This window comes from Globicephala melas, chromosome 3 (assembly GCF_963455315.2).
Source record: "Globicephala melas chromosome 3, mGloMel1.2, whole genome shotgun sequence".
NCBI lineage: Eukaryota > Metazoa > Chordata > Mammalia > Artiodactyla > Delphinidae > Globicephala > Globicephala melas.
In genome coordinates, this window is record NC_083316.1 from 7,391,850 (window position 1) to 7,412,596 (window position 20,747).

The 20,747-nt window shown below is 40.6% G+C and overlaps 1 protein-coding gene across 8 annotated transcripts in view; it reads right to left on the bottom strand.

Moving 5' to 3' along the window:
- SEMA5A (semaphorin 5A) overlaps nucleotides 1-20,747 on the bottom strand; it is a 479,287-nt gene that overhangs the window by 53,795 nt on the left and 404,745 nt on the right. For all 8 annotated transcript variants that reach the window (XM_030856554.2, XM_060295649.1, XM_060295648.1 and 5 more), the window contains 2 exons: nucleotides 18,269-18,412; nucleotides 7,627-7,774 (listed from right to left, as the gene is read on the bottom strand). In XM_030856554.2, the coding sequence (XP_030712414.1) occupies nucleotides 7,627-7,774; nucleotides 18,269-18,412 (292 nt within the window). The remainder of the gene's footprint in view (nucleotides 1-7,626; nucleotides 7,775-18,268; nucleotides 18,413-20,747) is intronic.

The following is a 20,747-nucleotide window of genomic DNA, read 5'->3' on the forward strand; positions in this document are numbered from 1 at the left end:
ATTAAAGTAACTAGAGCTTCCAGACAGCTCCATGAGAAGCCCATGCAGGAAGCCCAGGCGAGAGGTCAGCGTCTGTGACCGAGCTTTCAAGGTATTGCTGGAGCAGCAAATAAACATGCAGAAATGGATCTTGGTCCAAAGTGAAATAATAACCCTTTAACTAACACATACAGCTTGACGTCAACTGGCAATGCTCAAGTACCTCAATCTAGCATAAGCTGGGCTTACCTTGTACAAACTTAACAAAAGCAAACCAACATAATCGGACAAAGAGAAAACGTGCTATGTACCTCCTCGCAGAAATGTTCCCGTCCTCCACGGCAGGACTGTGGATCTCTAGAAAACCACCTTTAAAAGTGAGGAAACACCAAACCAGAGTGCAAAGGAAACCAACCGCCCATACCATCAAGCAGCCAACTCAAGAACTACTTGTTCAGGTTTAAAAACTTCAGTCTCTCCCAGCTAAGGTTTCCTCCATACTTTATGCAGAAAGGAGGTGCCAGCTATCCCATCTGAAGGGACGCAGGTGCCATTGCAAGGAGGTTATTATTCTCTTGAAGGTAACTTAGTACTAAAAAAGGAAAGAAAGATGGGGCAGTAAAGATAACTATCATTTAGGAGAAAAGGAAATGAGTCTTCTAATAACTCCTTTTTTAACGGATCCAGCTTTGTGGGCGGGGACATTACCTCCTGTCAGTTAATCAGCTCTTGTTCTAGCATCTTCTGAGGAGGCCACAGCATCCTGGACCTTTCAGCTCCTTAGGGGCAGAAGACCTGGACCCAGGGTCTTGCTCTGACAACCTCAGGGTTTCGCGTCCATAAACTATTTTCTCTGGGCCCAGATTTTCTTATTTGGAAAACCAGGAACACATGAGATGACATTTCTCAAAATATTTTGCGAACTCCACTGTGCTACACAAAAACAAGTTATCTTTGTAATATTGTCATTATTTTCATACATTACAACCTATTTAAACTTCCAACTGCCAGGTTTTACTTGCTTCTAAATGTATCCATGGTGCCATTACTTGACCCAAACAAGTGTTAGTGTGTCATATCAACTCTGATTAACCTTCACGGAATCCCTTTGACAGCATGTATTGATTTTAATGTCTTTATTCTCAACCTTTCAGGGGCTTCTGTGGTCCAGTTCCTTTGTATCTAGGATATAGATAACTCTCCTATATGCTCCCTGCTGATATGTGAAATCACAGCTTTTGTCAACTGTTTTACGCCGTGTGTGATATTTCAGTAATAAATATAGTGCTGGCAGGAGTAAGTCTGTTTCTGCTTTTGAACGATCTTTGCTGTATGTGACACAGTCTTTAGCTTTATTCTTTCACACATCTGCTAAACCTTTGAGGGAATTCCGAGTTACATTAATTTGAGAGGCAATTCTATTTATGTACTATAACATTTTGTCTTTCTTCCTTTCTTGTGTTGTAATTTTCAAACAAAACATATAATTAAGATTTGGGTTGTGAGTTCAATTAATTTCCATGATCAGGAGAATCTATTAATGGAATTTTCATGGTTGGCAGAAAGGATATTATTGCAATATTATGGACATCAAGGGTGCTAATGAAGAAGAGAAGCATTATGGAAAAAAAAGAAAAACCCTCCTCTTTCTTTTAAGATACACTTTGTACTTAATAAGAGTAAAGAAAAATAAAATCTTATCATTCATTACTTAACATTAATCAAAAAATATTATGCAAATGTAGTTGTGTATTTAAATTCTATTTGTGCCCGAAGAACCAGTTCTCAAATGCTGGCCTAGTCACCCACTAGCACCTGGGTACTGGCTAAGTTCATTAATCTTTCTCAAGTTGAGTTTTCCCATCTCCAAGTGGAGAAAATAATAAAAACTGCCTAGCAGGGACACAGGGAAAATAAACATAATCTATTTTGATCACTCTTAGTACAGTGCACGGCCGCAGGTGCTCAATAAAAGTTATTTGATCATGTAACACAGAATTTCTGTCTATCATAACACACCTAAATAGTAACTCCAGTGTGCTTGGTTATAGTTTCAATATTTCATTTGATATCAAGCAGTAAGTTGGGATTTGTAAGACTTGATATAACAATTATCATCATGGCTATCATATACGACTGAAAAAGGTTAAAAATTAAACAAAAATATGCCAAAGGTAATTAAGCCCCAAGTGGCTATTCTAAAATGATCTAATAATTTTATGTTAAAATAATTATAACCTCAAACTTCTAAGTCACTGCTGTGGTCTAGGCTTGAATCCCAGCAGTGGGACCTGGAACAGACCCTGACCCTCTCTCTCAGCCCATCTTCTCGCAGGTAGAAGGGAAAGAGTGAGCAGAATGGTGCCAGTTCTCCCTGAGGCCCACCCCTCTAGGGGCAGGCTCAGTACCCTCGGGCACTTTACCCTGGGCTGTCTCACTTTCCTTCATCCATAAGCACTGGTGTAGCAGAGTCACACTTACAGAGTTGTAACAGAATGAGAGCAGATAGATCGCACCCAGCTCTCAGCAAGAACTCAATAAAGAATGCCATTTCTCCTTATTTCTATTGCCATCCAGGGTTACTGTGAGCACTTTGTTATGTGACACAGGAGTCCAGCCTATCATAACGTGCCTGGATAACAACCCGAGTTTGTCTAATGATAACCTCATTTCAGTAATTCATGTGACACTATGCAGTAAGCTAGGATTTATAAGACTTGATCTGACAATCATCATCACGGTTACCAGGTATTATCAAAAGAGGTTAAAAGTGAAACACATATGCCAAATATAGGTAACATAAAATAATTTAAATTTAATATAAATTTATATATCTATATAAACACAAATTATAAATTACACAAATATTAATATAAAAGTAACTTTAAATAGAAAAACATAAAATGTGACTTGTTAATGGTATATTATTCAAGAATAGAAGCATTGTCCTGGAGACTGTGACTTGATGCCAATAATGATGGTGACAATTTCTATTTCTGTTTGCCTATGTTGCTTTGTCACTGAGTAGGATATATAGACATGTACCTCATACATTCTGTGTATCCTCCGAGACAGCCAGGTGTTTGCATTCGAGGATGCAGCCTGGAGATGCGAAACAGGGCCCCAAGTGTCCTGCCGACTCAGAGGCAGAGCTGGGGGCTGGCTTTTCCTCTCTCACCTGCCTACTCGCTCTGGGAGGCCACAGGCGTGAAGGGATGCTGTGGAGAGCTGGGGAGGTGCAGCGGGGACCGGAGGAACCCAGCACTCCTGCGGGTTCTAGACAAGCTCACTTGGAAGTGGTAGAAAATGTCTGTCCATTAAGGATCCTGATGTATCTCATTCCAAACTCATCAGAGACCTCTGCCACCAGGGAAGGACACGTGTGCCACCAGGGTCCAGAGAAGGGGTACCAGGATCACAGAATCAGTCATTTCAGGGCCAGGGAACTTGGACTCTAGCTGGCTTTGCCCTGCACTTCGCGGAGGAAGACAGGGGCCCCGAGGATAGTGGGTGGGCCTTGGAGTCACACAATTAACGACTGCAAAAGATCCAGGCTCTCCCTCTGTACGCGTCAATCAGCTCCCCAAACAACCCAAGCCTTCATGGGCCCTCAAGCCTCCAACATCTGGAACTTATTTTTCTTTAACTTTACTTTTTATTATTTGATTTTGTCATGGTAAACATGACAGACATTTAACATGAGATCCACCTTCTTAAATATTTCAGGGCTCAGTACCGTGTTGTTGACAGAAGGCACAATGCTGTAGAGGATACCTCTAGAACGTGCTCACCTAGCTTAGATGAAACTTGATTTCCCCATTTCCCTCTCCATGCAGTCTCTGGCAGCCACACTTGCACTCTTTGATACTATGTATCTGACTATTTCAGATACCTCCTGTAAGTGGACTCACATGGTATTTGTCTTTCTGTGACCGGCTAATTTCACTTCTAGCACCAATTTCACTTAATGTCCTCGAGGTTCGTTGATGTTGCCACACAAGGTAGAATTTCCTTCTTTTTTAAAGGCTGAGTGGTATTCCGTTGTACATCTCTACTGCATTTTCTTTATCCATTCATCTGTAGATAGACATTTAGGTTGTTTCCGCATCCCGGCTATTGTGAATAGTGCTGCAATGAACATGGGAGTGCAGAGTGCTTTTCAAGATCCTGATTTCAATTCTTCTGCATGTGGAGAGATCGGAACCCTTGCATGCTTTGGATGGGAATGCAAAATGATGCAGCCACTACTGGAAACATCGTGGAGGTTCCTCAAACAATTAAAAATAAAACTACCATACGATCCAGCAAGCCCACTTCTACATATGTAAGCAAAAGAACTGAAATCAGAATTGTGAAAAGATATCAACATTTGGAACTTTAAGAACAGAGTTTCACAGAAAAAACAAATGGCTCTCAATGAGGGTCTTTAACTGTCTGAACTGACCATCTCTTACTGAGATTTAAATAAAGGCGTGGAGGTTTAATCAAAGACAAGGACGTATGAATATCACGGGTGAAATATGGGAAATCTTTTCATGAAACTTCAGTTTAAAAATGGTGGCGCAAGAAAAGTTTCTCAAGTTTTTTTATCCCGTTCATACCTGAAATTGAAACCAACTCTTTTTTTATTGGCTGCTGTAGTGCTCAGGAAATTCAAATTGTTATACTTTTCACAAAGCTGTCCTTTACTGTGTAAATAACATTCCATTAGTATACAGTCATTTGTAATAAGCTTGGACTCAGAGAAGCAGCTGAAGCCCAGGAATAACAATTAAAGAAATGAGAGTAGGAAAGAGAACTCACAGGGAAGGTGAGACCTTGTGGCTGAACATCAGGGGCATCACCGCACCTGATACAGCAGCTCTAGGAGGGATGAATGATCACCTTCTTCTTAGTGGGGGAGACAGAGACTCAGAAATATCACCTGACTTGTCATCCAGCCAGATATCGGCAAGGAGATAATCAATTTCATGAATCCAAAATCCATAAATTATACTTACAGCCACTACCATTTTTTCCAATTTAAAATGTCCTTACATTTGTTTCTTAATTCTGTTTTTTTTTTTTTTTAAAGGAACAGATCTAATATGGAATCAGATTTGTTCTTCCCTATTACACTAGCTTCTTTGGTTGGAGAGCCCTGCAGAAAATACATGGACTCCCGTATTTTTTTTGTTTGGCTGTGTTGGGTCTTCGTTTCTGTGCGAGGGCTTTCTCTAGTTGCGGCAAGCGGGGGCCACTCTTCATTGCGGGCCTCTCACCATCGCAGCCTCTCGTTGCGGAGCACAGGCTCCAGACAAGCAGGCTCAGTAGTTGTGGCTCACGGGCCCAGTTGCTCCGCAGCATGTGGGATCTTCCCAGACCAGGGCTCGAACCCGTGTCCCCTGCATTGGCAGGCAGATTCTCCACCACTGTGCCACCAGGGAAGCCCCCTTAATTCTGTTTTTTAATGTTTAATTTAATTTCTATTTTATATTAGAGTACAGTTGATTTATACTGTTGTGTGCCACTATCTTGGTAGAAGACAAAACATCAAAAACAAACATACTTCATGGCCAAAGATTTCTAAACTGCAACCAGAATATGATCAACATATTACTTTACCTAAATAGCTACTAGTTTTTTAAAAAAAATCTTACAAATTGAACTGATAGGAAACATTTTCTAAGCAAAGAAACCAAGCCCCTCCTTCATTCTGCTTATGTCCCTCATTTGGCATTCCTGCCTTAGAAGAGACAGAAACTGGAATAAATAAAAAAAAAAAGCCATGCAGGAAAAAAATCAATGCTGCGCTTCTATCGTAAAAGAATAGATTGCTCCAGTGTACCATAATAACACCTTCCTGGAATTACATGGCCAGTAGATTAACTATGGTGGGGAAGAAAAAGAAAACGAAACTAAAATACCTAAAAACTTATATTAGCCTTCTTAGAAACATTCATGATATTACTCTGGATTTGAAAACTGATGTTATATTTTTTCATAAACCGTAATTCTGTAAATTTAGACACAAATAAAGCCAAAATACATGAACATTTTGGAAAGACATTCAGTTTTTACATTTATAATCATATGTATCACACACACACACACACATACTCCAGTGACTACGTAGGAGATAGCCTACTCTTTCCTTAATATAATTTTTCTTTCATTAAACTGTTTTTAAATGTAATAATTGAAGTCAGTTTGCAATAAGAAAATGAAAGACCTGAAATGTTTTCTGAGTTCTTCGTATTGCAAAGTTTTAGAGACTAAAGTGCAAGATCAACTCAGGTCATCCATCCCTGTGGTTTCCCAGCAGAAGAGACATACCTTGATATGGGAGTGGAGATCCCAGTGTTAAATGTCGAGCCACCGGGAACAGGACTGATATATTTCAGCAAAGAATAAATCTACCACATTTGAACTGTTTTCCTAGAACATGTGACTGTTCACAGATTCACCTGCCACATTTTCATAAATAATTAAAAATCTTAGCATCTGAAATATCAATAACTACATCATCCTAAACTGGATACTAAGATTTTCCTTGGTTGAAAGCTAGTTCAGGGTGACCTGGAAGGAAGTGCCTCTATAATCAGTGATAGATTCGATTAAAGTTACTGCATACTTTGCCAGTGCAAAGGGGAAGAAATCTAATTGCAAATCCCAATAACAGAAATCTCCTTGGGTTGGACGTGATATCTGGCAAAGCATCTAATAATCCTCTTCTTCTCTCCAAATTTCCCAAGGCTATCTGGAGTGTGTGGTCTTTGCATCTCACAAAAACAACAACACAGAAACATCCTAAGCCTCAGGAGCCAAGGTTACAAAATTGCTGCAAAGACCAACTGGAAGACCAGTGAGGAAGGGCGCCAAGCCAGACCTTCTCAGGCTGAACCTCTCCACCAAAGCACCTGCACTGTCTTTGCAGCCACTCTGCAGTGCCAGCACCAGGGGCAGACAAATAAAGTGAAAGCCCAGCAGCCTTTGGTGCTCAATCATTCTGACAGATGACACAGGACGAGCAACAACAGGCCCTTGACAAGTGGAATTTTATTTGAGAGTCTAAAGTGTTAAGGGAAATAGGACCCATTAAGGCAGAAGAAAAACAAAACCATCGTTTGTCTTTTATTCCCTCAGAATTGGCACCAAATGTGCTCTGACAATGGCCCCATAAAGGTTCTCAATCCTCAGTGTCTCAGGTTTGTCCACATTTTATAACTTAGCGCAGGCCTGATATGATGACCTTATTCCATTTCCCAAACCAAATATAGTGCCCAGAGTTAAGCAGACTGAAGTTTCTGTACTAGCTCAGAAATGAGAACCGGAAAACTCCTGGGGCAGTATATCCCACATGAGAATATTTATTCCAATCAGCCTTCAGGATACTCTGAATTTCCAGTATCTCCTCCAGACATTCTCATTAACCAGAAAGACTTACGTGATTCACAGCATCTAGTGCCTCGATGTGTCATGTCTATGGAGCATTTAATGTTTGCAGTATATCTACTGTCTGCTGAGGATCTTGTGTTTGCAGAACATCTTGTGTTTGCAGAGCATTCAGAGTTTGTAGGACACCTTGTGTTTGCAGAGCATCTAGTGTGTGCTGACTCTGGACTCCCAGCTCTAGACTGTGGGCTGGGGATGAGGAGGGCTACTCACCACACTACAGCCCGCACAGTCAGGACCATTCTCGCAGGTTCTGCGGCGAGCTTGAATGCCGCCTCCACACTGTGCTGTGCACCGTTCCCAGGGACCCCAGCCTGTCCAGAACATGTGTGGGGGGCACAGCAGATGCTCATTGCAGTATCTGTAATGAGGAAACCAAGAGGAAAAAAGCAAGGGTTTAGTGGAACGTGAGGCCACAGGCTTTCCACTCTCTGGCCCTGCACGGAATGTTGAACCCATGGGCATGCTCTGCGTGAGGGGTGTTTCGTGTTCCGGGTGGTCACCCAGGGAAGGAGGCGGATGTGGCGCTGGCCATGCTGTGTGTGCACAGACAATGGGATGCGGAGGAGACAATGAAAAAAATGTTAGACTCACAATGCAGGATGGATCTTCCTGTGCAGCCAATTAGAGGAGAAACAAACAAAAAACCCTTCAAACAGACACCCAAAAAATGAAAACACATAGAAAATACCTAAGTAGGGCATGTATCTTCTAAACATAAACACTGAAAGATAAAGTAGGTTATGAATATAAAGGCAGCAAATTGTATTTGGAATTCATTTCTCATCCTCGAATCAAATAAAGCTGTAATCCTACTAATATGTCAAAGAAAAGTTAGTCTAATTTTAGCATGAAGCTTCAAGTCACATACTGCCAAGTTATTGTATTTTTAAATTTATTTGTAGACTCTCAGAATGATGTCCAGCTACCTTAATTTAGATGACCACCTGTTACCCAAAAAGAGTTGAATTACTATTGACAATTAGTCCTATTTTTCAGTGATTGACTATACTTCTACATGTACAGTCATACTGCCAATTTTTAGCCAAATATACATGGCTTTCCTTAGCCTTAGAAGGATCAAATTTCTCCTCATCTTTAATACTACAAGTGAAATAAAGTGAAGGGAGGGAAACAAACAAAAAATAAGAAGGAAACAACCTGGCAAGGCACAGGTTTACAGCTCATAGGGAAGATGTTATTCTGAATGTAGCCAAACTTAGTGAGACACATTTGGCAATTGTGTCTCGCTAAGTGCTCAAAATCACAAAATGTACTTCCCTATCACAGGTGTGTCCAACCTGAGATGCATACAGGGAAACAGACCCAAGTCCCGGATGTGCAGGATAGAACACACTATCTTTATTTCCTTATTGAAGTAGACTTAATTTACAATGTGGTGTTAATTTCAGATGTATAGCAAAGTGATTCAGTTTATATATATATATATGATATACATTATATATATATATTTTTTCATATTCTTTTCCATTATTGTTTATTACAAGATATTGAATATAGTTCCCTGTGCTATACAGTAGGTCCTTTTTTTTTTTTAACCTATTTTATATGTAGTACTGTGTATATGTTAATCCCAAACTCCTAATTTCTCTCTCCTCCCTTTCCCCTTTGGTAACCCAAGTTTGTTTTCTATGTCTGTGAGTCTGTTTCTGTTTTGTAAATAAGTTCATTTGTATCATATTTTAGATTCGGCATGTAAGTGATATCATATGGTATTTGTCTTCCTTTCTGACTTACTTCACTTAGTATGATAATCTCTAGGCCCATCCATGTTGCTAGAAATTGCATTATTTCATTGTTTTTTATGGCTGTGTAGTATTCCATTGTACATGTATACAACATCTTCTTTATCCATTCATCTGTCCATGGACACTTAGGCTGCTTCCATGCCTTGGCTATTGTAAATAGTGCTGCTATGAAGTGGGGTGCATGTATCTTTTTGAATTAGAGGTTTTTTCCTGGCTATGTGCCCCAGAGTGGGATTGCTGGATCATATAGCAATTCTTTTTTTATTTTTTTAAGGACACTCCATACTATTCTCCATAGTCAGAAAACACTATCTTAATGAGCAAAAACTAGAGGTAAACAGCTGATTTCCAGAATGTAAGAGAGGTAATTCGGGGAACGTAGTTTCCTGACAGCAAATGTTGATACGATTCAACCGCCTTCCCATCAAACCAGGGACATTTAATGAAGAATGTGATGGATTCCGTAACAGGTACAGCCATGAAAAGCAAGAAGCCAGGCCAAGCTGAAGGGAGTCAACAGGATGAAGCAAGTGAGCATCAGTGGGCATTCTGGAAAAGAACAGAAGGTAGGAGTGGGAAGAGTGAAGTAAAAAGGGGATTGAGGGGCTTCCCTGGTGGCGCAGTGGTTGGGAGTCCGCCTGCCGATGCAGGGGACACGGGTTCGTGCCCCGGTCTGGGAGGATCCCACATTCCGCGGAGCGGCTGGGCCCGTGAGCCATGGCTGCTGAGCCTGCGCGTCCGGAGCCTGTGCTCCGCAATGGGAGAGGCCACAACAGTGAGAGGCCCGCGTACCGCGAAAGAAAAAAAGGTGATTGAAGAGAAGTGAATAGAAAAAGGCAAAAGGAGTGGAATGATCTATCTTTACATGAATAGGGTGGAAGAATTTGAACTTTATTTGCAAGGAAGCAAGGAAATCCCACCAAGCTCCAGAGACAAAATAGCACCGTCAGAGTTAGAGTGAAGGCTGGACTACAGGAGTTGGTGTCTCCTCATCCTGCTGGCACTGGAGCCCCTGAGGTGAGAGGAGCTCTCCATGCCTGAGTGAGGGGTCTGAGCCTCCAAAGGCTCAGGGTGAGGGGTCACGTGCAGGACGAGTTTCTGGAGCAGATGCCGGCCAGGAGGGCATAGATGCCAGCCACCTGAGGGAGAGATAGCCCAAGGTGAACAAAGAGGGTGGTGATGGCAAGGGAAGGGACGGGACATCACATCCACGGCGTCTGGTAGAATGGGAAAAGATGGCAGCCGTGTGGACTACAGAAAAGCAAATAAGTAAACAGCAGAGTCCAAAGTCAGCCTCTCAAATGTAAGGAGGAGGCATGCTTCTAGGGAGAGAGGGTTGATATCTCACAGCTGAAGGAGCCTTCAGAGAGTCGAGAACCAATCAGGAAAATGGTTAGGTCTCTAAATCTCCACATGAAAGAGTAGCCAGTGCAACTGAACACTTATCACTCTTCCTTGTGTGCTTGACTGTTTAAGACAGATAGTCCTCTGGGGCCCTGAGTCTGGGAGCTCAGGACTCTGGACAGTTTCACATGTGGGAAGGAAGGGGAAGGAGGCTTCTAATTAAGAGAGTGTGACCTCTAGATAGAAGAGCCAAAACAACACTGAGGACACGATAGATGAAAAGCATCTGACCTCAGGAAGCCTGTGCAGATGTGTAGTTACCATAAGTAAAGCAAAGCATCCTGACTCCTTAGTGATTATTAGCATACATGTTGGTGCAAGGATCGTTCTGTGAGGCAACTGCCATTTGTTTTAAGAACGCGTTTGGAAGAAGTAAGTCAAGAAAGCTCAGAACGTCAGAACTTTCAGCATTTAATTCAAAATATCCATGTGTAGCTTCTCTCATTGTGGATAGAAGGCCACCTCCTGTTTCCAAGGTGATTTTGCCCATATTTAAAAAGGAGTCCTTGACTCCTTGACATGAATTTCAGCTTGCAGAAACAAAAACAAACCAACAATAAGAGTAGGGAGGGCAAAGGAAAATCTTACCAAAAATACTTATAAAACCCTCGACTTTTAATAAAAGGCACAGCAACTGAGCTCCCACTTCCCCACAGCAAAATAAATCATAATGCATAAATCCTTTCTCATCTCTGCCTACAGCAGGCCCTCCCTTGAACACACTCAGCATATTATTACAGCTGAAAGTCCACAGCTGGATAATTTGATAACTGCGTGTAGCATAGAAATTTCAACCAGTGTTATAAATGATTTACTTGGCCTCATTTTTAGGTGGTCAACAATGTGCTTTCCCCCTTCTCTTTCTCTTTCTATAGTAGTCCCATGACAAAAGGCACACCAGGATATGTGACTGTCGCCCTCTGCAAGGGAGGTCAGAGGGAACTAGAAATTGCCAGTTTGTCCCTTTATGTCTGGATTTCACTCACGAATTCAACCTGGGAGAGTCTGCTCAGAGGCTAAGCCCTTACAAGCTCCTAACTCTGGATTCTCTGCAATTTCAAGGGAGTACTGTCCCTCTGCCCCCCTAACTCCTTCACCCAACAAACACGTGCCACTGAGAGACGTACCTCTTGTTAAACTCCTGATTGGGCCTCTAGTGTCACGAACAACAATGGGCGTCTAAACTTAGTTACCTTGGTGACTCTGGGTGTGCAAGGATTTTTATTAATTTATGGATAAAATAGCTACACAGTAGACCAGCCACTGGTTCCTCATTCTCTAGTCCTTAACACACAGCTGGCTTTTACCAAATGATAAGTTAAACAGTTTTGAAATTTTATTTGCTCTCCTGGACCTCTAGCTTCTTAAAGCACTGACAGTCACAGATACATTTCATGATGCATTAAAAATTAAGATTTTAATTTTACCCATGACTACTCATTCTCATTTTGCACTATAAAAATGAATTAATAGTCCAGCAATATTTCTCCATAAATTATCCATTTTTCCACAAACCTAGTCTCTGTGAAGAGCATTGTCTTTCACAATCCTGTATAGACTAGACTTTCAATACCGTATCATGTTCCTTGTCCTATTTCTCCATGCTACAAATTGTGTTCTGCTGTGGTTCAATCCACGTTGGTTTCTCATTGGAACCTCTGTTAGCATGAACGAATCAGAGCACTGTTAGAACTATTTTCTTCTTGGTTTGCTTTAAGTGATTGTTCCTTGGCTGGGCCACACTGGGATCATGGAATCTTTTGTGGCACCAGAGAAACCGTACATGTATCGAGTCCTCCATAATATTATTTTTTACCCCAAGGGAAAGATAAGGGAACCAGTAGGATAGAGTGATGATAATGACTTGCAAAGAGCATCACTTTGGTTCATCACAGGATTAAGTAAACTTGCCCATGAAGATGAAGAAAAATCATATAATAAACCTCCTTGGTTCCTGGGTCTCTTAACTTTGGTAATGCAGTGGAAAGACTCTAGCATGGTCTTCACAAGCCTTGCTTCCTGGAATTCACATCCTGTGTAAACCCCTCCCACTCAGTGTGGGTGGGACCTGGAACTTGCCTCTAACCAATAGAATATGGCAAAGATGACAGGCTGTCACTCCCATGAATATGTTACATAACAATGTAATGTCCTTCTTTCAAGAAATTCTCTCCCTTGCTGGCTCTGAAGTAGTAAGCAGTCAGATGCGAAAGGCCCAGGTGGCAAGGAATTGTGGGCAGCTTCTGGATAACAGCTTCAGTCCAACGACACGGAAGGAATTGAATGTGGCTGACAACCACGGGATTTAGGAAGCAGTCCCCTCCCCTCTCCTACTGAGCCTCAGATGTGACCACGGCCACAGTCTACACCTTGGTGCACCCTTGTGAGATCCTGAAGCAAAGGACCCAGGTAAGCTCTGTCCAGACTACGAAACCACAGAAACTGTGAGCCAATAAAGCATGTGGTGTTTTAGGCAGCTAAGTGTGAAGTAATATTATTATGAATGACAACTAAGACAGATCTTGGCACCTAGGCATGTAGTGCCACTGTAAGAAATATCTAAAAATATGAAAGAGGCTTCAGGACTAGAGAATGAGTAGAAGCAAGCAGAATTTTGAAAAGCATGGTAGAGAAAACCCAAATCACCTTGAACAGACTGTTAGTATACATGTAGACTTTGAGGATGCTGCCAGTGAAGGTTTAGAAGGAGATAAAGAAGTAAAAGTCAACAACAACAAAGCAAACCCAATTAGAAACTGGGCAAAGGCCTAGACATTTTCAAAAAAGGTATACAGATGGCCAATAAGCACATGAAAAGATGCTCAACATCATTCATCTTAGGGAAATGTAAATCAAAACAACAATGAGACACTATACTTGCTAGAATGGCTATAATCACAAAATGAAAAATAACAGGTGTTGGCAAGGATGTAGAGAAATTGGAACACTTGTACATAGCTGGTAGGGATGTAAGTGATGAAGCCAATGTAGAAAACAATTGTGCAGTTGCTCTAAAAGCTAAACATGGAATTAATATAGGACCTAGCAATTCTATACATATATATACACACACACTCCTACATATATACACAAAAGAACTGAAACAAGGACTTGAACAGATACTTGCATGCCAGTGTTCATGGCAGCATCATTCACAGTAGCCAAAAGGTGGAAATAACCCAAATATCAACTGATCGGTAAATGGGTAAACACAATATGATGCAGCCATGCAGGAGAATATTATTCAGCCTTAAAAAGCAATGAAGTTCTGATACATGCTACAACATGAATGAACTTTGAAAACAATATGCTAAGTGAAATAAGCCAGACATAAAAATATTGTATGATTCTACTTATATGAAATCTCTTAAATAGGTAAATTTATAGATTAAAGGTTATCAGGGGTTGGAAGGAGGAAATAATAGGGAGTTATTGCTTTTTGGTTTCAGAGTTCCTGTTTGGGGTGATGCAAAAGTTTTGGAAATAGTGTTATGGTTGCACAATACTGTAAATGTAATTATGCCACTGAACTGAACAGTTAAAAATGGCGAATTTTATGTGTTTTATATATATATATATATATATATCTTTAGCTCAATAAAGAAACTAAAAGAAGATAGGATCATATTATTAGAAGCTAGAAGAAGGGAGACCCTTGTCATACAACGAAGAGAGCTCCCAAATTTGTTACCGCAGTTATATGGAAAGCAGAATACGTAAGAGTGACTTGGGTTATATAGCTAAGGAAATTTCCAAGCAAAATGTTGAAGGTGCCACCTGGTTTCTTCTTGCTGCTTATAGTAAAATGTGGAAGGAAAAATAATTGAGGGAAGCAATATTAAATGGAAAGAAACAGGTCTGGATGGTTTTGGAAATTCTTGGCCTCTCCTGACAGCAAAAGATGCTAAAACGAAGAAGCAGCTTCTGAGCACTGTCAGGAAAGGTGGACATAGAGTAAAAAGCTGAGGATGTGACTGTACAACCTTTTGTTAAAACCTCAGAAACATCAAAAGATCAGAGTAGTGTTCAGTCATACAAGGAGTCCTTTCAAAAGGTCAAGAGCAAGAGTCGCAGATCCTTTCAGTCACAGGCAAGCTGGAGGGTGTTGTCCCTCAGCCATCTCAGCAGGAACCCCAGGTAGAGAAGGGCTATCTCAAAAAGATCTATGGGTGTAGATCTCTTCAGCGGAGTAAACCCCAAGGAAATTCACAGAAGACTTATAGAGTTTATTTCAGCAAAAAGATCGCCAGCTTAGACTGAAATGTATGGAGAAAGTACAGATGAAATGAGGCTGTTGGAAACGCAGACTTGTACTGGCAGGAAGCAGGCTGATTAAACTGCCCAGCTGGAAGCACATGCTACCTTTCATGAGAAAGGAAGGATGATTCAGGAAACTGAAGTGAGAGCCCAGAACACAGAGCTAAGAATTGTGGAGAATCATGGCCAAGCCTTGAAACTTAATCAAGCAACTCCATACACTTGTCTGAATAGATTTCAGAATTTCAAGGGAAATTTCTTTGTACTTTCCATTTCCCCCCTTTTTCAACAGAACTCTCTGTAGCTGTAACCCTTTGCCTGTCCCACCATGGGTTCACTGGGTGTGTTGGTGGCAGACAACGTGTCTCTCATTTTAAAGATGGACAGACTGAGATGAACTACACCCAGGAAGGCTCATTCACATATGGGTCTGACTTAAATAAGGTTCTGGACTTTGGGGAAATGATTGAATGGTATAAAATTTTGTGGAAACTTGGGAGGGGAGAAATGCATTTTGTACACGTCAGGGACACAGAATCGACGCTGGCAGATAAACTATATGCTGAGCCCAATGATCCCTGCCCTTCTGATGTTCGTATTCCGTGTCATGTCCCCCTCTTGACTGAGGACTGGGTCTGTAACTTTCTTCTAGCCAATAGAATATGGAATGGTGGTGGTTTGTCGCCTTTGTGATAGCATTACATAGGAGAGTGATGTCCATTTTGCAAGGAGATTCTCTTCCTTGCTGGATTTGAGGAAGCAAATGACCATATTGGGAAGGCTCACTTGGCAAGAAACTGAGGACCGTCTCAGGCTGACAACTAGTGAGACGCCCAGATCCCAGACTGACAGCCCATAAGGCACTGAATGCTGATAACAACCACATGATCTTGGGAGTAAATCCTTCCTCAGCTGAGCCTCAGATGAGACCACAGCTCTGGCTAAGCAGAGAGCCCAGATGAGTCACGTAGGAACTCCTGGTCCACTGAGACTTGAGTTAAAAAATGTGTGTTGCTTTAAGCCATTAAGTTTGTGTCACGCAGCAGGAGAAGACAAATACAGACAATGACATTTGCATTTTGATAATATTTATACACAGAGGTCCATTGCTTCATCCTTGCTGGTAGCCTTTTTAGGAGTCAGCGCTTCTATTCAATTTCTGCTACTCAAGAAAATCACTTTCCAGGAAGTTTCAGAACAGAAAAACAAAATGCCCATGCCTTTTAAAGTACAGTTAGAATATAAGTTACATATTTTCTTTATCCATTATGTAGAAAAAATGATGTAGCTATTTCTGAGATCTCTGTTGCAATAAAGCTCTCATTGAATTTTTCATATATTGGAGATTTTATCCCAAATCAAAAGTCACTGACTGTAGTCCTAACATTAACTTCGGGACTTTCCCAGGAGAGCCAATTTATTCATTTGTGGCCACTCAGGAGTTCTTTATGGTTGACGGTGTTCAAATAAACACAATGTGATTTTATTAATGATTGTGTATGTCTAGTCCATCGTCTTTTGTACCTTCTCAGGGAGACAAGGCTCTCCTTTAATCTCGAGTTTAGTTCTCAAATTTCCCTTTTTTCAGAATCAGAATGGTATTTCTTTATATTACATAGGTAGAGAGACTTCCTGCATAACATGGCAAAGAAACCTAAGAACCGTTTGTTTGTGAAGACCAAGAAACTGATATCGTGTGTTTGTCTTTTCTAGTTTTCATTATTTTCTTGAATCCTCCCTAGAAAGGCAGTTCCAAAGGGAGACTTCCCCGGGCCACAGGCCTTGTTCTTATCATCCAGGCATCTCTTACTTAAGTCCCAATGTTCCCTTCTTAAGCAAATATCCATGTAGCCCAATGAGTGTTTCTTCTGTAAAATAAGAATATTTTAAGTGTAAGTTCCTCAAACACATTAGCCATCCTGATCTCTTTCTGAAAATGAAGTTTTATGAACACTCGTAAATGGATACAGAACATACACCTATGTTAACCACAGAATTAACCAGCTTCTTCCTTCCTGCGTGCTCAGCCTGGGAAAGGTGATAACAGGTGTGAGGTTGTGGAGGTGCCGTGATCTTAGGAGTGGCTTCGCACAGATGAAGGCGACTTGGCCTGAATGGGCTCTATTACGTGACAACGTATAGCATTTTACAACTTCCAACCAATTTAAATCTTATAACCCTGGGAAATAGCAGGGAGACAACTTCCCCATAATTGGCTTTCCCACTTATCAACTGGTGTCAGATTGGAAATGACAAGCTTATGCAAGTCTGTCACTGGGGACTACTACAAAAGCGACCCACCCTGCTTTGTAAAAGTCATCCTTCATTTTTCTCTCTGAGTCAAAAGAACAAAGTCTTAATTGGTGATTTAGGAACACAGTGAAGAAAGAAAAAAAAAATGATTCCAGTTAATTTCAGGTTGTGATAAGTATTTAGTAGAGAATTATCTATACACTAAGCCTGTGGTTTTGTCTATATAAATATTAATCACATAGCAAATAACTGCATACAGTATTTTCCTGAGGCTCCCACTGAACCCATTTCACTGGCTATAAGCCTTACTACATTTTAATTAAAAAGTACTGAAAGCCAGCTTGTTTCTCATGGATCAATAGGATAAGTTTATGTGATATGGGGAGTAAGAATCCTGAAAGTGATGTGAAATTCACCTACTTGGATTTTCTCCCATAAACGAGAATGTACTTTAAATATGCAAGAAAGAGTCAATTATGACAACTGTAGATTTTATGAGGCCAAAACCAAATGTCTGAGTCTATAGAAAGCAACAAACTGTTAAATGCGAGACTGAACTCAAATGTCCCTATGATGTGTGGAAAGCTTAAAATACACGTGGAAAAGGATCCCCCCTTCTGGGTTGTCCTGCAGCTTCACTGAGGGTACCTGTTAATAGACAAGTGCATAGTTGTAAATATAACCAAAATACTGACTATGTTCTCACCTACATGCCAGTGCTTAATTGAGTTGTGATGGAAAACTTACCTCATCCGAGCAATACCATCTGGACCCAGGACCAGCTCAGGCCCTATTCAGGATTGGAGGTTTGAAACTTGAATTCAATTCTAGTTGAATTCTAACAAGAACAATCATTCTCCAGCAGACCCATAGGCTTAGTCTCTGGGGAGCCCAGCACAGAGATGCCCACTGTCCTTGCATCTCCAGTTCCTTGGAAACTGCTCAGCTGAATGAACTGTGCAGGCTCCACGGCGGCCCAATGGTGCTGTCAACCCCAAGCTTTGGTCAAAATTAAAGAATGCCAGAAAAAGAGGAGGGTCATTCAGCTCAACAGAAAGGGATGCCACAGATAAGCCGAGCCGGATCCAAAACTGAAGCTGCAGGGGAACCGACCACACTGGGATGACAGTAAGCGCGAGAATGGCGATGCCGGGAGCAGAGAGGGTACATACCTTTCCTCGCGGTTCTGTCCCACACACACCCGGCCCCCGTGTCGCGGAGTAGGGTTGCTGCAGGACCTCTGGCGCACCTGGAAGCCGATCCCGCAGGTGGTGCTGCAGGGAGACCACAAGGTCCAGGGGGTCCAGCCTCCACTCCTGGGGGAGGAAGCCACGGGGTCATTGGGTCCAACTGGCTCGGAGCCCAACCTCTGTCTGCACCCGCCCCCAAATTCACACGTTCCCGACACGGACCACTGACTGTGGGCTGTGAAGGAAAAGCCCGCAAAGAGCCATGGGCATAAAGGTCCTATCCAGGAACCTCAATCACTGTGAGGTTTTCTTCCCCACGTATCTGATTTTAGAATCAAAATAGAAAATCTGAGAGTCAGGTTTTAGCAATATTAGGAGCAATTAAGAAAGTTTAGTTATGAAAACATTAAACTATAAACTAATGAAAAATAATGTTATTTCACCGAAAAGCAGTTAGAGATGAATCCCTGAAACCTGAGAGTTTATGAATTTAGTTGACTTGTACCATGTCAGTTATCATCTATGAAAACTGCACATTTGAACAAAATACTCATCTAAATGTTTAGTTTAAAAACCTGTTAACATTAGTGAAAATCAGTAACTTTCTCGATGGCATTCACATTGATAAAGAGCACCGTAATGTGCGAAGTTTTAAAACAAGCTTTATTAAAAATGAAGAATGGGTATTTTAAATTCAGATTCTTGGCTATTTTCTTGCAATTTGACAAAGACGTAGTATATAAATAGGAAGTGCAAATTGCATATATCTTTATGTTGTTATACATATAAAATAAGGTAGATATATTAAAAATGTAAAATAAAAGAGAATGAACCATTTTTATAAAAGTGGTTTACAAAATAAACTGCTCCTAGCAGCTAGAGAAAATTTTTGTTTGATATTGTATTTTTTCCATAACATGGCTGCAGGTAGAATATTTATAATTTAAATATCTCCCTTAGCAGTTTGTCCCTGCTGTTTAAAAACAAGCTATAGGAATAAAAAAAATTTTTTTAAGTATTAAAATATCTGTTAAATAGAGTCCAAACTCCCACATAGATGGTTTACGGCATGTAGAATTTTTTTTATTTCTCTAATTGCATATGTGTTTCTAAATAGCTGTTACCCTCATCTATAGGGTTTATAGTTCCACTGAAAAAAGTCAACTCACATGAATTATTATTTTACTTTATATGTTCCTTTAAAAGCATGGCGGTCCACAGCTCAAGGTACAAACAACAAATTACATATGTAACTTCTAACACAATTTCAAATGAAGGTTCCTCTGAGAAAATATTTAGTGTATTTCATATTTCCCTACTTTCTTTTCTGAAACTTAAAAATAATCTCAATAAAATATAAAGTGATACCTCGATGTACAATACAATAACAAAGCTGCTTTGTGATAATTTAACCAAAATAACACAAAATAAGACAGACTTCCCAATTTGCTTCTAAAAGTAATTAGTATCTTATACGTCATTACCTACACAATTTTAAAAAGTATCCAAGTAATTCATTGAATTACATGCAAAAATAGCAATTTCAACATGCATAAAATGACATTTTTACTTTCAAAGTTTCTTTATATATAAAAAAAATGGTTAGATAATGCAGGAAACACTGCTTCCAAAATTGTTTGGAAATTCTTAATTTCCTAAACCTTTTAAGAAACGTGACATCTGATGATATAGTCTACTTACAATCTATGGAACCTGCTGTATACAGGGAGGTAGGTAAGTGGAAGTGTTTGTAAATAATAGGAGTATAATACCTGAGGGAATAAATGAATATATTGTCCATGAGTGTGACTATTCTACGGAGCTGGGTTTGCACAACTTAGAAACGCTGCTTAGCGGCAGATGTAGTAGCAGGCAACCAAAGAAGTAAGCATATATCAGCAGATGGATCATTTTTGTGATTAAGTCAGTCCAAAACAATCCACTTATGCATTTAAAACATCACTAAAGCAGGTTCGTTTATTTGAATTTTAGTCTTGAAATAACCACTAATTGTATCACGGCTCTGCTTAGTGAATGACATTCCACAGCTAGAACCAGAGCCGAGGAGGTATCGATAAACAAGTCACAGTAAGGCCTGTGATCGTCTTTGTTTTCCATGAAACAATATAAAAAAGAATATTACTCATTGACTATAGTCTTCCAACAATAACACTTCTATGACTTCTATAAAGTTTCTGCCAGGCATCCGTGGAAACCAACTTAGCTTTCTAGAAATAATGCAGCACATAATGCAAGGTTGATATGTTGTAGTTTTCTGTAATAACACAAATAATGTCATCTCTGTAGCCCTGATGGGCTCCTTTCAACTTTGTGCAGTGATCTGAGCTGGCCTATGGAAAAGGTGAGCAGAGGGCAAAATCCGCCCTTGTGGCTTGCCTTTCCTTATCTGACAGACCTTCTCCTCTTGGGCAGGCAGAGCCCTCACGCCCTGGGTTCCCGT